Source organism: Ailuropoda melanoleuca, chromosome 12 (assembly GCF_002007445.2).
Source record: "Ailuropoda melanoleuca isolate Jingjing chromosome 12, ASM200744v2, whole genome shotgun sequence".
NCBI lineage: Eukaryota > Metazoa > Chordata > Mammalia > Carnivora > Ursidae > Ailuropoda > Ailuropoda melanoleuca.
Window position 1 is genome coordinate 13,104,378 of NC_048229.1, and position 20,826 is coordinate 13,125,203.

General features: G+C 53.4%; 1 protein-coding gene across 1 annotated transcript in view; it reads right to left on the minus strand.

Annotated features, from left to right (window-relative positions):
• TESC (tescalcin) overlaps positions 1–20,826 on the minus strand; it is a 73,534-nt gene that overhangs the window by 37,143 nt on the left and 15,565 nt on the right. The window contains exon 2 of the mRNA XM_034637978.1: positions 8,454–8,926. Within this exon, the coding sequence (XP_034493869.1) occupies positions 8,454–8,926 (473 nt within the window). The remainder of the gene's footprint in view (positions 1–8,453; positions 8,927–20,826) is intronic.

The following is a 20,826-nucleotide window of genomic DNA, read 5'->3' on the forward strand; positions in this document are numbered from 1 at the left end:
CTGTAATAACATGGACAGTGACAAATGGCGATTACACTTATCCTGGTGAGTGCTGAGGAGTGTACAAAATTGGCAAATCACTATGTTGCATATCTGAAACTAATGTTGTCTATCAACTATACCTTAATACAGTTTTTAAAATAAAAAAAACTGGGAGGGGGGTGCCTGGCTGGCTCCGTCAGTACAGCATCTGACTCTTGATCTCAGGATCATGAGTTTGAGCCCCATGTTAGGGGTAGAGTTTATGTAAAAAATTTTAATTTTAAAAAGGAATGGCATCCCAAGAGGGTGAAACAGAAGAGACTATAAAGTAAGCGTTAATTATTACAAATAGTCAAAGAACACTACTGCATGACAGAAGCAATGAATCTAAAACCATACAGAACTCATGAAGTGTTTTTTGTATGTATTTTATAAGTCATCGGGGGACATCTGGGTGGCACAGTTGGTTAAGTGTCCAACTCTTGGTTTTAGCTCAGGTCTTGATCTCAGGGTTGTGAGATCAAGCCCCACATCAGGCTCTGCACTCAGCGTGGAGTCTGCTTAAACCTCTCTCCCCCTTCTCTCTGTGCCCCTCCCCACCACTCACATGCTCTCTGTCTCTAAAATAAATAAAAGTCATTGAAATTTAAAAACTTAAAGGGCAGCAAAATTGTAACAGCTAAAGAGAGAATTAGGGAATTGGAAGACAGACCTAAGGAAATGACTCTAAATACAGAAAAGAGCAATAAAACAATCGAAAATATGAAAGAGAGGTAAAGAGCCATTCAGAGAGAATGACATGACCCCATCTATTTCTAATAGGAATTACTGAAGAAGAAAATAAAGTGGGGTGAGGGGAAAGAATAAATTCATAACATAAGAAACAAGCCTTCTTTAGAATGAAACAGCATTAACAATTCCCAGGCAGAGTAAATAAAACAAATCCACACCTAGACACAATGCAGTAAAAAAAAAAATCCCAGAAATCTGGGTACAAAAGCAGACTTCTACCAAAAAACATCAATTAAATAAAAGAGCTGACTTCCCAACAGCAACAAGAGACCAAAACCAAAGTGCTAAGAGAAGATATGCAGAATTTTATACCCAGCCAAATAACCAACTGTGTATGCTGGCAAAATCTAGGCATTTTCAGACAAAGCTGACAACTCAGAGATTCATTGAAAAAAATCTATGGAATGCTGTATCATGTAAGAAAATGAAATCTATAGGGAAAAACTTTCACAAGAATTAATAGGGTCTGCTAAAAACAATAATAAAGCCAATGCACAGGTTTTAAAAATGTAGAAAAAACACTAGAGAGTGACACAGATTAAAGCATGTTAAGGTCCCTCATCAGCAGCACAAAGGAAAGATAAACATCAGGCATGTCAAAGATGGCAGCCATGTTAAAAATAAAAATGGAAGGAATTAGTGAAGTTAGAGAATGCCCTTAAAAGGGAGAAAGGTAGCCAGCTTCCGTAAGGTTTCTAATCAAAATTATTAGTACTTGCCAACAACTATTGAACACTTATGATGTGTCAAGAGCTTTATTAACATGCTCACTTAATCCTCACAATAGCGCTGTGACACATTCCCATCTGACAGATGAGAAAACAGAGGTGTGGAGGCCAAGGTGGTTGCCCAGAGACTAAAAGGTGGTCCACAGTTCAAGCCTTTACTATCTGCTGGTAAAGGCCATGGCGGGGGGCGGGGGGCGGCAGGACAGTACATATCCATGTGGGACCCTGGCTGCAGTCGTGGGGGATATAGGTGAGGAAAGAGGCCCTGGGAACACCAGGTGGGTGAGGCATGCTGAGTGCTCACTTGGGGTTGACCACTGGGACCCCCACCTGAGCACTCAGGAGAAAGGGAAGCCCCTTCTAACCACAGCACAGAGGGAAAGCCATTCACCGCAGGCGCCTTCTCTCTCCATCCCGGTCTAGGACCCAGCCACACCAAGCGTGAGGTCTCCTGCTGGCCTCTCCTGACGACCCCCTCCCCCAGCCACCTGATCCCTAAATACTGAATGAGCTTTCCCACCTCCTTGGGAGCAGAAGACCCACTTCTGACAGCCTGCCCATCCACAAAGGTCACACCGCTGGGAAAACAAAGGGCCTTTTTGTCCTCGTGCTTACGGTGGCTGCCACCACAGCGGAAATCACCCACTTGACCTTCTGACTTTATGAATTAATAATAAAGTTGGAACGGGAGACAGGATGGCTCGCAGGCCCAGGCACCCCCCCCCCAGCAATCACCTTGCTGGGTGCCACTAGCATGGGCCCTGCCTTATCTCCCCAAAGCAGTGGGCACTTCTAAGCCAAAAACACTTTATTCCCTTGGCTTGAGATAGCAAATACTGAAGGGCTTTGCGAGAGTAAAAGCATCTTATCAACACTCGAGGCATTCTGTCTGTAGGACGACGGGGCCGTATGGCATGTCTGAGCATTGATTACACTCTGGGCTGCATTCCGGGGGCTATTAACTCACAAAAAAATATCCTGCCAGTGTGGGGCTGGGGGTGGGGTGAGAAAGAAAGATGCATAAGGGATCTGATAACTACTAATTCGCGGAGCTAGGAAGTCTTGGAGCAGACTGGCAATTACTTTCATGCAGAGAAAACACAAATTCTTCCTCTGAAACAGGCATGAGCCAGTCAGTAAGACCCCAGGAAACAGAGGGGGCTGCACATTTCTGCTCTTCCTCCCAGAGCCCTTAACGCCCCTCACACTGTCCACCACTGAGCTTGCCCTCCCTGGGGGCAGCTCACAATTCTAGAACTTTCCATAGCATGATACCGAGCTTATCTGCCTCGAGGTCTAATTCTCCCCCTTCCAACTTAGTAAACAAGTTTGTAGGACCCTATTAATGAGGTCACGGGGTAACAGTGGTTGCCTGCCCCAGATATGCAGGCCCTTTGTCTCAGTTACATCGTATGGGGTTTGGGTCACCTGGAAAAGGCAGTTCTAGAGTTTGGATTTCACACTTGGCATCCAAGTGACCTTGAGCAGTCCCTTCAAATGTCTGGGCCTCAGTTTCCTCATCTGTAAATGGGCAATGATATGCTATAATGGTGAGATGACCCGGGCCAGCCAGAGTACAAAATGTCAGCAGGGGTCAAAGCAGGGGTGCTTCTGGGTGCCCACAATGAAGTTCATTTGCCACCTGGCCCTTTAAAAGCTTCCCAAAGAAGCCTGCACACTTCCACACTACAAACACCCAGGGAGGTGAGCAGGGGGTGATCTGGGTACACTGGAGGGCTAGGGCCACTGTGCCTAAACCGCCAGACCATTTCTCCCCAGCTCCCCACCCCAGAGCTCAGCCTGGCGGGGGGGGGGGGGGGGGGGCGCCCCCCCCNCTTTATTCCTCCCTGCCTAGGAGATAGTTTTCCATTTTTGCTAAAAAAAAAAAAAAAAAAAAAAAAAAATGGTTTTTCATTATTTTCTGATTAAGGTACGATTTACATACAATGGAATCCATTTTCGCTGTTTTGTGAACCTGATGCGTCCGCTTCCCCCCCGCCCCCCACCCAACCGTGCAGACACAATTGTGTGCCCTATTTCCTGGGGCTCAGAGATTGCCCAAGGACCCCAGGGTAAAAGCCATAGTCCATCCACAGGAAACAGGAAGGGAAGTGGGCAGGTTTGTACTGGCCATTTAGCCTCATGAGCCTCAGTGGGAGACAGGAGGAGCTTCAGTAGTACCGGCCAGCCCGAAGCCCCAGAGCTCCTGGAGGGCACAGAAGGCGTCCGGCCCACCTGGGCATCCAGAGGGAATATGGCACACAGCGAACAGGCCAAGTTGTGCCCTGGGGCCACAGGAGGACTTTACAACCACCAAGTAGTGGCCAGCAGCGAGAGCCCAGGGGAACACGGGGTGCCACCCCCACCAGCCGGCACGGGCCACCCAGGCCTCCGCTTTCCTCCCCGGGGAGGAAGTCTGGGGATCCCACCAGACACCGAATCCCAGCTCTGCTTCTCGGCAGCCTGTGGCCTCAGGCACGTGGCATGCTCTCCCCAGCATCCGTGTCCTCGCCGGAAAAATGGGGATCCACGGCACCCCCCCCGGGGGGGGGGCATTGCAGGAGCAGCTGCGGATCAAGTGCACTGCTCGGCTCCATGTTTGGCAGATGACAGGCGCCTGGTAAACACTGGCTGTCACCGTGAAGAGGTCTGAACTCCAGATCTGGGACATTGTTTTCTCTTCTTCCTTCTGGCAGCTTCTTGGCATCTACATGGGTCTGCCTGTGGAGCTGTTCTGGAGCCTGAAGGAAAAAATAGACCCTCCACCTTTCCCAGAATCCTCCACTTATTATTTCCTTTCCAGCCCCAGGAGTGGGCACGGATGGGGCGGGGGGAAGGAAACGGCCACCTCCAGGCCAGCTCAAGGTGGTGAAGGGGAGCAGGAGGGCTTCAGGCAGGGATCCCCAAGGGGCCTGTCTTCCTGCCAGGGGCCCGCTTCACACCTCGGGACACACACTGGGCTCCACTCCGTTCCTGCTGCTGAAGGAGCGTCAGAGAGGCCAGCTCGCCAGCTCGGAGAGGGTTAATGTGAATTTTAGTGTTCTAAGAGTCCGCTTTCTTGGCTCAGAAAAGATGTTTGGGAAGACTTTTTTTTTTTTTAGGTTTTAAATCAATCAATGAGACTCTTACAGGCAAGGGGAGGTGGGTGTGCAGCTCTGAGGATGCCCTGCATGGGCAAGCTTGCGCTCAGGCCTTTTTTTTTTTTTTTGGTGGGGCTGGCTTAGCGCTGAAGCCCACAGGTGCATTTCCTGGGGCCAGGAGGGTTGGCGTGGCCCCGGCCAGGCGGCACTAGGGGTTTCTCCTAGACACACACTCCTACGCAATATTCGATGGATTATAAAGACCCTGGGGTCCCCAGCTCTTCAGCATGAACCCCTATGTTGTGAGCACCACGCAGGCATACCAAGGTGAACAAGGCACCTTCTCCCGGCTCTCAGGAAGCTCCAAGTTTCGAGGGGGTGGCAGGTGACAGAGCTGACAGCTCTAACATGGTGTGGGGTGTGCTATAATGGGAGGGAATGCAGCAGGGGCCGCAGGAGTCTCAAGGACGCGCATTAACCCTCAAAGGCTGGACTGAGAGCGGGCAGGAGGGCTTCTGGAAGGGAGCAATAGCAGAGCCTAGCCCCAAATGAGGAAGAGCGTGGGCTTTGTCAAGAGACGGGGTTAAGGGAACATGTTTGCAATCTTAACCCGGCTGCTGGTTACAGAAGTGTCCCCTTACGTAAACACCAAATTATGCACAGTCAAGTGAAGAGTGCTCCAGGCAGAAGGAATGGCTTGCACAAAGGCCCAGAAGTGAGAAAAATAGATGCGCGGGCTGTTCCTATCCCTTCTGCATTCCTAGAAATCGGAGGAAACTCCACACAGAGAAAGCACAGTGTCGGCAGGAAATGGACTTGGGGATCCTCTGATCCCCCACTCCCCCACTTATGATCTGTGGGGCTGCCAGCAAGTTGCTTTATCCCTTCGAGCCTCAGTTTCCTTATCTGTAAAATGGCCGTATTGCCACCTTCCATGGAGGATTATGATGAAGATTTCACCAGCGTGCATGCCAAGCGTTCAGCACAGAGCCTGGTGCTCAAGGAATGATGTCCATCACCGCCATCCTGTGCTCATCCTGCTTGTTATTTCCATAGGGAGTCCTCAGGAAGGGACCAGGCTGACTCTTCAGATTAGGGACCATCTTGGTTCCTCAAGAGGCAGAGTGAGCCCAGCACCCTTGTGGGCACAGCCTGTTCCTTGGCTGACTGGGCCTTACTTAGGCTGAATGTTTCCCCAGGATTCCTGTGGGTGCAGGATCCCGGGAGCGGACACGCCCATGCCAAGCCAAGTACTTCACATCTGTATATACATCATCTTACTTAAGCCATATAACCAGCCCAGGATCCAGATGGGACCACTGGCTCTTAGAAGTAAAAAGACTTGGTTAAGGTCACACAGCTAGGAAGTAGGACCAAGCCTTAACTCTTCTTCGCTGTGGTTCAGAGTGATGGGGACATACAAATGGGTTGAAAAACATGGCCGATACTACTAAACACTTGCCCGAGGCCACATACCTAGCAAGAGGCACCCCCCCCACCCGCAACAAGCTGAGCCCTGACTCCAGCTGCATTATCACCCCATATAATTCTCATTTACTGTCCTCAAAGTCTTCCCACCACGGGGCCTTTGCATTTACCATTCCCTCTGCCCCCAACTGTACTTTCCACTCATCTTCACAAAGCTGGTTCCTTCTTATAGGAGTTTCTGTTCCATTTTCACCTCCTCAGAGAAGCCCTCCTGGTCCTCCCTAAAGAAATGTTTCCATGCCCTTCCCCTGACTCTCACACCACTGTGTGTCTCCCCGCAGGAGCATTATCCTCTCTGGATCGCCTCTAAATCCCCAAGTCCTCCGTCAGTAAATACTTGAATGGGTTAAAATGCCCAGACTGTGCCAGCCCCTTTCAGAGGACAAGGGGGAACTTTCCTCCTAATTTAAAGTTCAAAGAACTGAAGGTATTCATTCTCCCCTCTAGTCTGACCTCACAGCCTCTCTCCTGACACACCCCCCCTTCCCTCTTTGGGGTAGGAAACTGGAGTCCTGGGCAACTAGAAGGGAAGCTTCATCAGCCACTTGTAGGAAAAGTTCCAGGGGGAACACTCACCATCTGTCTTTCCCACAGGAGCCTGGACCCAGGAAATGGACATGATTCCCAGCATGCTCTGCGGTCCCATCACCTGTCAAATTCACCACCAGATGGAATTCCCCCCAACGGCCTGGCCTGCGTGGGGGGCTGCCACTTTGCTGGCAGAAATCCCAGCTACAGAGAACCCTGACTTCTACCAGTGCAGATCCAAGGCAGCGAGAGGTCACTCAACCAACAGTACCAGGGGAAATCCAAGAAAGAGGGGAAACCCACCTCCTCTCTCACATAAGCCTTGGGGTTGAACTGAACTTATAACTTTTATATTCACACATCGTTCGAAATGAAACTACAAAAAAATTTACAGTGAAACGCTCACTCCCTCTTCGTCCGTTCCACCCAATCTGCAAGTATTCACCCTTACTTTCTTGTGGATTCTTCCTTGGTCCTTGATGCAAATAAAGCAAGTACAAATATACGCTTTTATTACTTATTTTTTTAAGGGTTCCATGTTATATATGCTACAGTTTTTTCCCCTCCACAGATAGTTCTGTGATTGCACACGTGAAAACACAACACATGTGTATGTGATGTGTAAGTGTATACACCCACGCACCCACCCAGACCAGGTATTGAGGTGCTTTATGTAATTTTCACCCAATTCTCCTAGACAGAAGTGTTTAGATTAGGGGATCAGCAGGTGTCGCCTTTCAGCCTTGGCACAAGTGGCTGGGTCATCCCCGCCCCCACCCAGGTGATCAATTATGGACCTGATTAGCTGCCCTAAACTCAAAGCACGTGCAGGGAGCCAACCAGCTCGCATTTCTTGAGCATCTAGCAGGTACTAGCAGAACTTCCATTCCAGACAGAAGGAAACCGAAAGATGAAGTGACTAGCCCAAGGTCACACTGCCAGGAAGTGGTGTTGGCAGAATTCATATCTGCCTGTCCAGTTTGCCCACTCACCTGGTCTCCCTAGGTCTTGGGTCCACACTCCCCTTCCACAGCCTGTGGCAGAACCGGGAACCCCGAGGTCAGAGCCCAGGGTCAAGTTCCCAGCCTCCCCTCGACGGGGGAGGACAAACGTTTCCACCGTCACTTCCCTGCGGTCAGGTCGGCCCCGCGGCGCGGCCTCTCCGTGCGCCCAGCCTCGGGCCGGATATGGGGCGCGTAGCCTCTGCGGGTCCCAAGGGTCCGGGCAGCTCAAGGAAGGTCTCCGGGCTCTGCCCAAATGCTCCGCGGGCGCTGCCAGCTACCTGGCGACGTAAGCCCACCTGAACCCACTTTACAGATTGTAGAACAAGAGAGACGCAGACGGACGGGCTCAGCCACCCGAGGTCGCACGGCCGGGAAACGCCGGAGTCCGGCTGCCACCCAGGTCCCGCCGACTTCAAAACTTTCCGGCCCCTGCGCCTCGCGAACCCGAACGACTTTCAGGTGCGGAGCGCGCGCACCAGCTGGGCGGCCGGAGCTCTCGCCCTCGGAGCCGGGACTCCTGCCCTGCCCTGGGGGAGCCGGGGCCCTGCTCCCTCCCCGGTCCGCAGTCCCCAGGCCCCGGGGGTGGGGGGGGTTCCCTGCTAACTCCGTGGGCGCCGAGGCTGAGCGGCCGCAGCACTTACTCAGCATCGCCGCGGAAGCTTCTCACCGCAGCCTGTAAAGTGCCCGGCGGGGACCCATTTGCAGGAGGGGGAGACTGAGGCGCTGAGAGGGCCAGGGGCTCGCCCAAGGTCACACAGCGCAGCCGCGCGGAGCCGGGCGGGCGGCCGTGGGCTGGGAGCCACGAGCCGGCCGGCCGGCGGTCCCCGCCCGTGTCCCCGCGGGATACTCACAGCCGGTCTTGCCCACGAGCTCCCGCACCTCCTCGGACGCGGAGTGGGCAGCGCCCATGGTGCCCGCAGCGGGGACCCGGGGCGCGCGTCCCTCGCAGGCCCCGGGCTGGCGTCGACTGCGCAGCGGCCGTCCGGCTTCGGGTCCAGCGCGGGTCGGGACGCCGGGGACGGGTCTGAGCCGCGGGTTCCGCGTGGGGCGCGAGCGCGGCCTCTTATAGCGGCGGAGGGCGGCACGGCGCGGTCCTAGCGCGCGCCGGCTTCGCGCATTGCGGGGATCGGGGAGCGCCCTGCCCCGGGCCAGGAAAGGCGGGGAGGGGTGGAAGGGAGCACGGGACCTAGTTGCCTGCCGCCAAGGTTCCCCTGTCCCCGGTGCAGCGGCCGTGCTCGTCGCGCCTCCCCGCCTCCGCACCCCTGCCGGCTTTGGAAAGAAGCAGGTGTGAACAGAGTTGGGGTGTAGGTGGGCGGGATCGGACCTGGGGGAGATTCAATATCCACCCCCACCCCGGTTCCATCACACATCCTCCCAGATCTCAGAAGGGAAACTCACCTGGGACCGTGAAGAAATACAGCCAACATTAATTAGCTCTCTGGTGAACAGCAATAAAGGTAATAATAGTAATCCACCTTAAGGCGCACAAGGTGCTTTGCTTGGCTCCTTCCAGGAAAGCCCCTCGGCCAGCACCTTGATCAAGTGGACACACCACATGCCAGAGCGGCCCATCCTAGTGGCACAGCCCAGGAGCCTGGGGTGGGGGAGTTTTCAAACTTGAGGAGCAGGCAGCTTCCTGGCTCTGCCTCCCCCCACCCCCATTCTGGCTCAGGCAGGGCCCAAGAGGCTGCATTTCAAACTGCCCAGAGAATGTAATGCAGGTAGTTCCCCAAGTCTCCTGGGAGAAGTTTTGCCTTAAATTGGCTTAAGGAATTGGATTCTGTGGTCTGGCTGCATGACCTGGGCCTGTCCTGCCACCTGTTGACCATGATTCCTTCCTACTTAAAATGGGGACAATAATAGTGACTAAAACGTCCATCAGAAGGGCCTGCCCTGGGACAGGGCACAAAGCAGTTGCTGTGGGATCCTGTCCATTTTGCAAGGGAGGAACTGATTCTCAGAAAGGTCACACAGCCAGGGCTGAAATTCAAAGTCAACATTTTCTGGTTCTCAAGGCCAGACCATTGCACTCCCCAGTGCCTCGTGATGCGGCCATCCGTGTTCGGCATGTATTCAGTGTATGTCTTGGGTGCCAGGCTCTGTGACAGTGCTGGGGTGGGTGGGTGGTTAGGCATGGGTCCTTTGGTGCTCACAAAGACCTGGGTGGGCCCACCTACATCAGTTTCATAGGGCACTGGGGAGGGGGTGCTGAGAACCAACTGCCCATACCTAAACCCAGCCAGAGCTGCAGAATGAGCCCCCCTCCTGGTGAAAAGTCCAGCTGCCCGCTACACTCTGTTGGCATTCAGAGAGCTGGAGCAGTCCCTGGAATGTGCATTTCAGAAGCACCCTTGGGCAGGACTGGGGTAGCCAAGCTGGGGACGTGCTGGCTGCGGGGCATCAGCTGGTCTGAGTTAACTGGACCCAGAGCTTGCATTTCAAGGCAGAAGGAATCGAGACACCCAGATTGCCCTCCGGGTCAGGAAAGGGGTTCTGGCCCCATGGGAATGACCCACCACTGCTGGACACAATTTTATTCTGATGTAAAATACCAATTCCTGGAATTTTATACATTAAATTATCCGAGGATTAAATGATGGGGCTTACTGTGGAAGAGATGGAAAATAGCGTTTTCAGGATGGCACCTCCTCCTTCTTGACCTAGCTGCTCCCAGAGCTAGAGACAGTGCAGGTGGGTGGGGAAGAAAGCCCTGGGACCCTGCTCTGGGGCAGTAAGGGGAGGGGGGCACATGGCTCTGATCTGCCCCTCGGTGATCACAAAGAGGCCCCCAGTGTGTGGGGTGAAGGGAACCTGTCTTCACTCCGTGACCTGTCTACACTGGCACCTTCATCTCAAGCCCCCCTGATCACTGTCGGCTCCTACAGGAGTCCTGGTACCTGCCCCTTCTGCCTGGAACTCCCTTCCCCTCCCTCTTCCTATGGCTGAGGCTTCCTCTTGGGATCTCAGTGTAAACATCAGCTCCTCTGAGAGGCCTCTGCAGGGCCTCCCGCCACCCTCCCAGGTCTGCTGCCAAACAAGCCACCTTCACAGCCAGCAGGGAGCTGGAAGAGGGGAAGGCTGGGGTGTGATGACCAAGGGGAATTGATTCCTGATGGCAAGCCTTGGAGAAACAATCAGGAGCTCCTTGTGGCAGCAGGAAGGTGGAGAGGCCAAGGCACAAGCTGGGGGTTCATTCATTCATTCATTCATTGCACATTTATTGTGTTCAGGTACCTGGCTGGGTCCTAGGGCCACCACCAGGAATCATCAGGAGCCACACTTTTGCTCCTAAGGAACTCCTGGAGGACTGGGCAGACAGACACACAGGAGGCGACAATGCAGAGGGGTCAAACAAGGGCTAACTTGGGCCCAGAAAGATCTGGAATGTTTGAGCCAGAGTGGTTCCTGAAAAGACTGTTAATCCCTTAAACCGAGCTTTAGGGAGTCCATGACTGCCCCCAACTGCAGACCCAAATAGATAGGCCAGAGGTACATACTGGGCGGATGGCTGTATCCCTGAGGTCTGGGGGGCCTTGGACTCTTGCCCCCCTGCTCTGGCCGTGATGCATATACACAGCAGGGGCTCTCGCCACACAAAGCCTGCTGCTGCCTGTTCCAGGATGTCAGGGCTTTAATTCAATCCTAGCAATGGCTCTGTTGGCGTCAGAGCAGGAAGGAGGTCTGGAGCTTTGCGTGGGGTCTGGCTGGGCTGATTAAATCTGCTGTTGGGAGCCCTGCAAGAGGGGCACCCTGTGTGGGGATTGTTAGGTTCCCATCACACAGCGTGACCTTCTGAGGGCTGGAAAACACTTCAGTCACTAGGCAACTGCCTCTCTTCTCCCAGAGGAGCTGATTAAAACCGGTGCCCGAGATTAGAACGGTTGGTACCTGGGAGTCCGCAAAGGGCAGCGACACCGAGAGACTTCAAGGATGGTCTTCCTCCAGCTCCCTTGCATTCCTTTTAGGGAGGCTCCCAAACCATAGGTGGGCAAGTGACGTCATCTCCCTGGGACTCAGTTTCCCCATCGGTAAAACGGCAATAACATTGGTGCCTTCCTCACAGTAGCTGTGAGGATTAAATGTTGACATTCGTGAAGTGCTTAAAACAGTGCCTCACAGAGTAAGAACCATCTAGCCTGTGTAGTAAAGCAGGGGGAAGCCTTACTTTGTAGCATTTGCCTGTTTCCAGGGTGTAGATATTCCCACCGTGTCAATTTCAAGCTACCAATGATTTGACAAGGGGCTTGTAAAGTTCCTGAAATGTCTGACAATTTGATCTTGCAAACCAGTCGGAGCCAACTGTGGCAGGCAACTACACAGTAGACTGTTAGGATTCATATGTTCATTCACTCACTGGTTTTTTTTTAAGCTTATTTATTTAGTGATCTCTATGCCCAACGTGGGACTTGAACCCATGACCCCGAGATCGGGAGTCACACGCTTTTCTGACTGAGCCAGCCAGGCGCCCCCATTCACTCACTATTGAGTGCCAGGAATTTAAATACTACAGGAAAGGAAGCAGTCCCTGACCTTGGGGGATCCTGGAGTCAGGAAGGAAAGAGATATAAACGGACCATCACAGCACACTAATGGACACTGGCTGCTGTGGGAGTCTAGAGGAGAGGCACTCAACACATGCCCATTTTATTGATGGGAACACCGAGGGATTCACAGAATGTGTGGTAAACCAGAATCAGAATACAGATATGAAGCTGGATAAATGGCAGTTCCTATATCTGTCTCGATTCCCTATCCCTCTAATCACTTAGGGGTACTCCCAAGGCTCAGCAATGTTCTGGGGGCAACAAGACTCTTTCCTTAATCTTCAGGCTCCTGACTCTTAAGAAATGTACAGGGAATGCCGGTGCCCCCTTGGTTAACCTCTGACTTAGAGAAGACCACACCTAAACTGCCTCAAACGAGTAAGGATTAGTGATGATCCCATAAAGTCTTTCCAGGGATGGGAACCCTGCAGGTGCCTCACACCCAAGTCTGGGCTCTGACATGGGCATTTTCTCTCTTAAGCTCATTAAGGCTCCTTATGTTGGTCTCGTGAATGGAATCAGAGAAGAATCACCCCCAGTCCGCCTCTTGAATTAAAGCTGTCCTTTTGGTTATCTTTTAAACAATCCTTTCTTGACTGAAGCACCCGGATCTTTTCGGGGAACCTTGGGTGACAATGTTATAGCAGATAGACTCAACTCTGCATTGGATCCCCTGCAAGGGCGCTGCCCTCTCTGGTTGTGTACCCCAGGGTTTGCTTGCTTTGCCCTCTGAACCTTGATGTACCCAGCCCCATCTTGCTCGAGAGGATTCAGCAAGGGTGAAAAGACCGGCATAGAGCATGCCCCCCCCAACTGTCCACTCCCTTTCTTGGGGGACAAGATCCAGGACTTTAGAGCCAGCCTGACTCTCCTCTCTCCACCACTCTCCTCCCCACAATACCTCGTGAGCAAATCAACGGAACTTGCACTCGAATTTCTGCCTTGCGCCCACTTATTTAATCATTTCCTGGGTGACCAAGTTCTCCGGATCCTTCGGCTCCCAGTGAAGCGCTCCTCCCGCCGCCCCTGGGTTGCACTAATGCCCCGGCCCCAGCATCTCCGTCCTAACCGGTGGCTGGAACCCGCCACCCAGACCGCAGAGGGACGCAGCTCCAGGGGTGAGTGGGAGGGCTGTCCACCTAAAAATGGAGACGGTTGGGGGGCTCTTTGGGGAGGGCGGCTTGAGCATGGCTTTCTCTTATTTATATAATTATAAATAGTGACCGATTACTGGAATTTTCAGGGGGCAGATGGAAGCTTGTCCCTGGATGGGCTTCAAACTCTGCATTGTTGTCCGAGAAACAAGCTCACCAGAGAAACAGACAGAGGTGGCAGGGGCCCAAAATCTATTTTAACTTCACCACAGCTTCACATGGAGCCGTGGGGCAGGCTCCGCAGAGGGCTGGGGGCTGTGGGAGGACGCAGTGATAACCGGTGTGTGGGAGGGTCTGCTAGGAGGGCTCCTCAGACACAAATGCAGCCCCCCTGAGGGGGCTCCAAGGGGGACTACTTTTACTTACTCAATATCTGTGATGTGGGGAGAGGTATCCTACACCACGGAACAGCAGGACTGTATGGAAGGTGGAATAACCACGTCTTATCCCTGGAACCTGTGAGCACACCAGCTGGAGTGCCCCCAGAATAGGGCTGGTGGATCCCATGTGATCTTGAGGGTCTTTGTATATAAAAGAGGAAGGGGAGGCAGTCAGAGTCAAGAGTGATGTGATGAGGGAAAGATTCCACTGGGCAGTGCTAGCTTTGAATTCGAGGAGGGGTCCACGAGCCAAGGCATGCAGGGAGCTGGGAAAGCTAGAAAATGCAAGGACACAGATTCCTCCCTGGAGCCTCCAGAAAGGAACACAGCCAGGCTGACACCTTGATTTTAGCCCAGGGATGCCCATTTCAGACTTCTGACCTCCAGATCTGTAAGATGATACATTTGTGTTGTTTCCAGCCATCAAGCTTGGGGTCACTTGTTACAGGAGCCATAGGAAATTAATGGAGAATGGGTTTGCACCTGCCAAGATCCCTGTGCCACGGAAACCAGTGCTGACCAGACTGTCTTCCTGGAGGGATGGTTCTTTAAATTCTCAGCACATGCAAATCATCAGGTGTTCTTATTTAAATTCAGATTCCTGGACCGCCCCCACAGGTCCAGACTCAAGAGGCCCAGGACCGCATTTGAAATAAGAATGCCAGGTGATTCTGAGGTAGATGGTCTTTTAATTTTGGTAATGGATATACTGAGATGTGATTCACATAGCAGGCAACTCCCCATCGAGCGTACACAACTCAATGGATTTTCCATGTCTTCAGAGAGTTGTGCAACCATCGCTATAATCCATTTTGGAACATTTGGATCATCCCCAAAAGAAACCCCACACCCTTTATCTATCACCCCTCAATCACCCATCTTCAGGCCCCTGACAACCCCTAGTCACTTTCCTGTCTCTATGGATTTGCCTATTCTGGACATTTCATGTAAGCGGAGTCTCTAATATGGGACCTTTAGTGTCTGGCTTCTTTTTACTTATCACGATGGTTTCAAGATTCATCTATGTTGTAGTGTGGGTCAGTCCTGCATTCCTTTTAATTGCCAGACGATATAACATTGTATGGGTAGACCCATACATTGTATTTATTCATTCACCCATTGAGGGACATTTGAGTACTGTGTGGCTTTCCTTAAGGTGTCTCATTTAGCCATCACCCCAAATGATAGGGGATTTGGCAATCTAGCATTCCCATTTTGTAGATGTGGAAACTGAGGCTCCATAGGACTCAAATCACATGCTCAAGTTCATGTGATTTGTAAGTGACGGGGCCCAAGTGGGTCCCTTCTCCTGGCCCATGAACCAGAGACACCTCTTGCAGGTGTCTCCACTGAAAGTTACAGAGCTGGCAAAAAAAGAAAAAAAAACAGAACATCTATTTCTTCCATCTGCTGAATCAGTCTGCCATAATTTCCCTCTGCTGCTGAGTAATGACCCAGGGATACCCTTTACCGAATGCTAAGCACTTTCTATATCATATTACCTCACTGAATCCTCGGACAACACCGTGGGACGGGCATTCTTCAGTCCTCTCCTTCCCCGTTATAAGCACAAGGAATTACGGGCTCAGAGTCCAAGCCCTTGGCTGCCACACAGGTGGTTCTTACACGGTTTTGTGCCTCAGGGCTCCTTGTGGAAAGGGCCTGGCCCGGGAATCTGCATTTTTAACAAGGGCAGGTCGTCCGGGGACCACACATGAAGAAGCCCTGTACCACCAGACCACGAGGAAAACTAGCTTCTGGCACATTCTCCACTATTACTAACTGTCCCCTTGGCTGCCTGGCCTTCAGATAGGTCCCCACCTCTAGGTTGCTAGTAGGTGACAGGGCAGGGATTGGATGCTGAGCCAGCCACTTCGGGGACCACGAGCTGCACGACCGGCAGGGCAGTACCACTGGTGAGGATCCTGCCACCTGCTTCCCCAGCCAGGGGGTGGGGGTGGGGAGCAGATACAGCCATCTCCTCCTCTCTCCCCTCCCTCCCTTCCTCCCTCCCTTCTCTCTTGGACAGCTGCATGTTCCAGCAAGACCCCAGCTGAGTGCCTGGAAGGCAGGACGATAAATACATGTTGGGGTTCAGAGTTGGCACAGCCAATAATTTGGGGCTTACTTGGGAGAGGACGCGGCAGGCACCTACCATTTGGGCAGCTGGCGGCGGAGGGCACGGGCAGGCTGGGAGGTGCGGGTAGGAGGTGGGCCCAGAGCCTCACCGCTCCCACGCTGACTCAGCAGAGCTCAGGGCCTGCTCCTGCTGACCGGGCGCCCTTCCCAGATGTCCACTCCGGGCTGTCTCTTAAACCTCTCGTGGGGCTGGCTGCAGAGAGCAGAGATGGGAACCAGATCCAGCTCTCCTGCTTCATGAAAAAGAAGGATCTGAGTGTGAAGGGAAGGCAGGAGGCCCTTTATGCAGGGGGACTTCCACCTCGCCAGAGACTCCGGGGGATGGTGGGCGGGGAGGACAGGTGCTCTGGGGGCTTCCCAGTCCCCAACTGTGTGTGCAGGCAGGTGCAAATGCCAAGCAGTGTCCAGAGTTTTGACCTGGCAGAGGGGTCTGCTGGAGGAGACCCTGAAAGAGAGCCTCCGTGTCACCTTGGATGGGAGCCAAGTGGGAGGGCTCAAGGCAAAACCAAAGAGCTCCCTGCAACTGGCTAGCTCCACTCTCTCATTTTCGTTGGGGAGGAAGCTAAGAGAGGTCAAGGTCACACCGCAAGGATGACTCTGGGGGGGCCTAGAAGAGGCCCTGAGACTCAAAGCAGGGTGGGGGAGGGCTGATCTTGGGCCATTTATGTCCGTGTCCCCTGTATTCTTGAATAGAGATGCGGGCTCCTGGGATTTTTATGTACTCTCAAATTTGGGAGGCTCTGCTGCAGGGGCTGGGGTTGGGGTTGGAGATGTGGGTTCAAAACGTGTCTTTGGCCTTAGGTGACTGGAATCCTTGGTCCCCATCTGTGAAATGGGTACATGACACTTCACGTGAAGTGTTCACACCGTGCTGGAGCATGGAGAGTGCTCAGTGATGGGCAGGTCACTGGGCTAGCTCAAGGCCAACTGGGTGCTGGTCCTGGCTGCGTGTTGGTGGGGATTGGGTGGAGGGCAGGCTCCCTGTACCAGCTGACATGTGCGCAATGGGGAGCAGCTACAGAGGGAAGCTGGGCTCAGCTGGTGATAAGGAGGACACTTTGGTGCCCATTTCCTGCGGCAGGTCTAAATCCCATAGAGGGAGGGAAGGAGGATTGGTAGGGCCACAGAGGCCATGCCTCCCGGATTTTGTGCAATCTGGGCCCCAAGCCCAGAAACCAAATGTTATGGGGTAAAGAGGGGGCCCGTGGGTTTCTGGGGAGAGAGAGGCAGGTGCAGACAGGAATGAACTCAGCACTGCAGGGCCCCTGTGGGCTTACAGGTCAACAGGAACAGGAGTGTGCATGTTGGGAAAGGGTCCCAGGAGCAGTGGCTTCCAGGAGGCATCCTTCCCAGGGGACCTCGGTCAGGCCAGGGCAGAATTTGAGAGCACAAAGGAGACAGCCCTGGGACTGCCCGGAAACACCCAGGGGGACTTGGTGGGCTCAGATCCTGCAGTGTGCATTTGGGGGCCAAGGAACCGGGACCCCCCCAGAGATGAATGGTGAGGCCTGGGGGTTGGGTTACAGCAAAGGCTCCCTTCTGTTTATCTCTGTCCACAGAGCATGGGAGAATGGGGCATGCTTTCATGCCGCTCACGCCGAGCATTTATTTCCTATTCAGGAAGGTAGAGCCAAAAGACCTATTACTTTGGACTGATTTCTTGGCATTCAGAAGTTAAGAACAGAATTTTCTGGAGACGCTTATCTATATATAAGCAGCGACATGGGACTAAAATCTCTTTTGGGAGGACTTGGGAAGGGCAGGGAGGCCCTGTCTTTTGAGGGCAGGAGTGGGGCCCAGAGTCCAGGTGCAGAATGAACCAAGGCAACGTTCTTAAATTTGGCCGCACATTTGAATCACCCTGGGGCAGCGTTTAAAGACCCTAATGCCCAGGCCACACCCCGGACCCCAGTTAAGTCAGGCGGGGGGGGGCAGTATTTTAACCCCGAAGATGAGTCCAATACACAGGTGGGTTTGAGAATCACTGTCTCTACCCTAGCTGCAAGTTCCTCACCTGGGGAGCTCTTAAGGCAAACGTGGGCAGGCCTCATCCCAGGTGCTCAGAACCTGAAACTCGGGGGTGGGAGCCTTGATGTTGATGTGTCTGATAAGGTGCCACCAGGGTGGGGAATCACAAGTCACGTCAGTGCAGTGGTGGGTTTCCTCTGCCCCGGGTACCACGGGTGCACGAGTGCACATGTGCTCATGTTTTCTTGGCGAGTTCTGATAGTGTGACCTTGGACCAGCCGCTTGGCAGCTGTGCTGCGATGTGGCTCATTAACCCTGTATCCCAGAGTCTCAAGTGGCACATCAGCTGTGTGACCAGGGCCCCCAGGACGGCTCACAGGTGGCCTCCCATCTTCCCACTGGGGGAGCATGTGGGGCTTGTACTGTAGGGAGAGTCCTGGTAAAGGGAGGGCTAGCAATCTGGGGGGAGGGTCAGTGTGACCTTTGGCAAGTAGCTTCTCCTCTCTGGCTTTCTTTAGTGTTTCCTTTGTTAAAAAAAAAAAAAGAAGAAGAAGAAAAAGGAGGAGGCAGAGGGGGAGGGGAAGGGGAGGAGAAGAAAAAAGCCAAGAGGAGGGAGGAGGAGGAGAGGAGGAGGGGGAGAAGAGGAGGAAGAGGAGGAAGAGGAAGGAGAAAGGAAAAATAAAAGAAAATCCCCCTTTGTCCTTCCCTCAAGACAGAGTGTGTGGGTGAACACTTTGGGCTCTGTGAAAGTCAGACGTGATGAGTTTTTAAAAGATGATTCGTCAGGCTCCTACTGGATGTCAGAAAGCAGAACCACACTGGTGAAGGGGAAACTGAGGCTTGGGGGCTAAGTTACGTGGAGCCAGGATGCAAGGTCAGAGTCACATGCAGCCACAGTCACCCTTGAAAATCCCCTAGGGACCACAGAGTTTAGTAGGGACAGCTTCAGGCACACACCCCTGTGCAGTAAGTGTGTATCATGTATCAAGCCAAACCGGGAGTGAGAACTTGCAAATGGCCAGGCATAATTTGAAACAGTGTTTTAAGTCTTGTTTAAATTGTTTCCTTCTCCTTCCTCTCCCCCAACTCCACTGACCCCTCTAATACCTCCAGTAAAAGCTCACAGCTCCTGGCAGGGGGAACCACAATTTAACCTTGGGTCGGCTTAATCTTTGCACTCTATTCCCAGAATTTATTTTGACGTCAGAAAAAGTGGTCACCCTGCTGGGGCTCAAGTTCCACACTCGGGTGTGCATTTGAGGAGAAGCACCTGGTGCAGTGGCAGGGGTGTGGGCCTGGGGGTCCGCTCATGTTAGAAGACCCCTGGGAGGATGGAGAGGCAGGGGTGAACAAGATGGAGTAGCCTGTGGTCCAAATCCAAGGACTGGCCACGGACCTGCCTTGTGCCCTCCCCGTTGCCCCCTGCTCTTTGCCCCCATCCTGCAGATGGGGCCAGAGGGCCAGCTTCCTGCAAACATCAGGATGGTGAAGGGGAGACAGTGACACATTACGAACCCACAGGCCGATGGAAACCCTGCTTGCCTCCAGGGTCACCAGGCCCCTTTCCAAGCCCTTCATCCAGCCCTCTCTGGAGGATCTGGTGAGCCTGCACGGAGCAGTTGTTTGCTAAACTGGAGAAAACCACAGCCCCCACCCCCAAGCTGCTGCTGGGCTCTGATGTCACCAGAAAGCTTCTCCTGTCAGCTATTCTTAGTGGAGAACACACCTCCGCCCGTTAGAAGTCTCTAGATTTCAGCTGCCTTTTTATAAATAACTTAGAAACTTGCAGTGTGCCGGGCCACCACTGGTTAAGGACTGACTTCTTTTATGCAAGATGTTCAGAGAGTCTGCGCGGGGGGGGGGGGGGGGGGGGGGGGCCCCCCCGTCTGCCCCCACTCGCTGCCCTGCGAACCTTGTAAATATCATGCGTCTATCAGGAATGCTCGCCCCCACTTCAGCGGAGCCCGGGAGCTACCCCGTCACTAAGGGCGAACCAAGGCGGGGTGCTGTGTGTCCAGCTGGGCGCTAGGGAAGCGCTGAGCCAGTTGGAGGCAGTTCTGGTCAGCCGGGTGACCTGGGTTCCAATCCTGACTCTGCCACTCACGGGTCATGTGACCTGGGAAAGCCACTTTACTTCTCTTTGCCTCCGCGTCTGCATCTGTGAAGCCAGGAGGCAGGGCTGTTGTGCAGGCAATAAGAACCCAAACACACAGTGCGCTCCGCCGGGATCGGCACGGGGAAGCCCTCTAAGGGTCTGTGCTGCTCCTGGAAGGAGGTACTGTTCTCCCCGTTCCCACACAGGAAACGGAGACCCCTGCCTGCAGGTTACATGACTTGCCCACGTTTGCTTGGTTAGTAACAAGTTGGATTTGAACCTGAGTCTGAAGCACACAGTCAGTTATGAATTGCTGCTGCCCCCTAGGGCAGGAGGGGGAATCAGACACAACCAAGTCTAGTGGGGGGGGGGCTCCCCATCTGTTTCTTTCCCCTTCAGACCATGGGCAACTCAGTATCCCCTCACTGAGCCTCAGCTTCTCCATCTATAGAATGGGTTTATAACAGTAGCATCCATTCTGCACAGGAGCATGAGGACTTTGCGGGGGGGGGGGGGGGCAGGCAACCTCTTCAGCTTTCTGGGTAGGGCAGCTCCCCAGCAAGACCAACTGACCTCCGAGATGCTCCAAGGCTAGAATGTTCCCGTATCCCTCCACATCTTCCTAGAGACCTTTCAGGAGTTCATCTTTGGTACAGATCCTGAGCGACCTGCCTTGGTCGTCTGGGTGCATCAGTATCTCCCTCGGTGGACTTGGAGGTCCTACTGATGTCCTCACTGGGGAGCAGGTGCCCAGGAGAATCGGAACAAGGCTGCTTCGCCACCCGCTCCCCCTCACCACCCACCCCCTGGGGCCTTACGTCGTACTAGCTCACTTCATGTGTGAAACACCATCTGGTAACTTGCTCTAGGCGTTTCCCACATTTTTCCACATTTGTGATGCAACACTGCACTTGCAACGCCAGTGCCCGTTGCCGGCTGCAGGA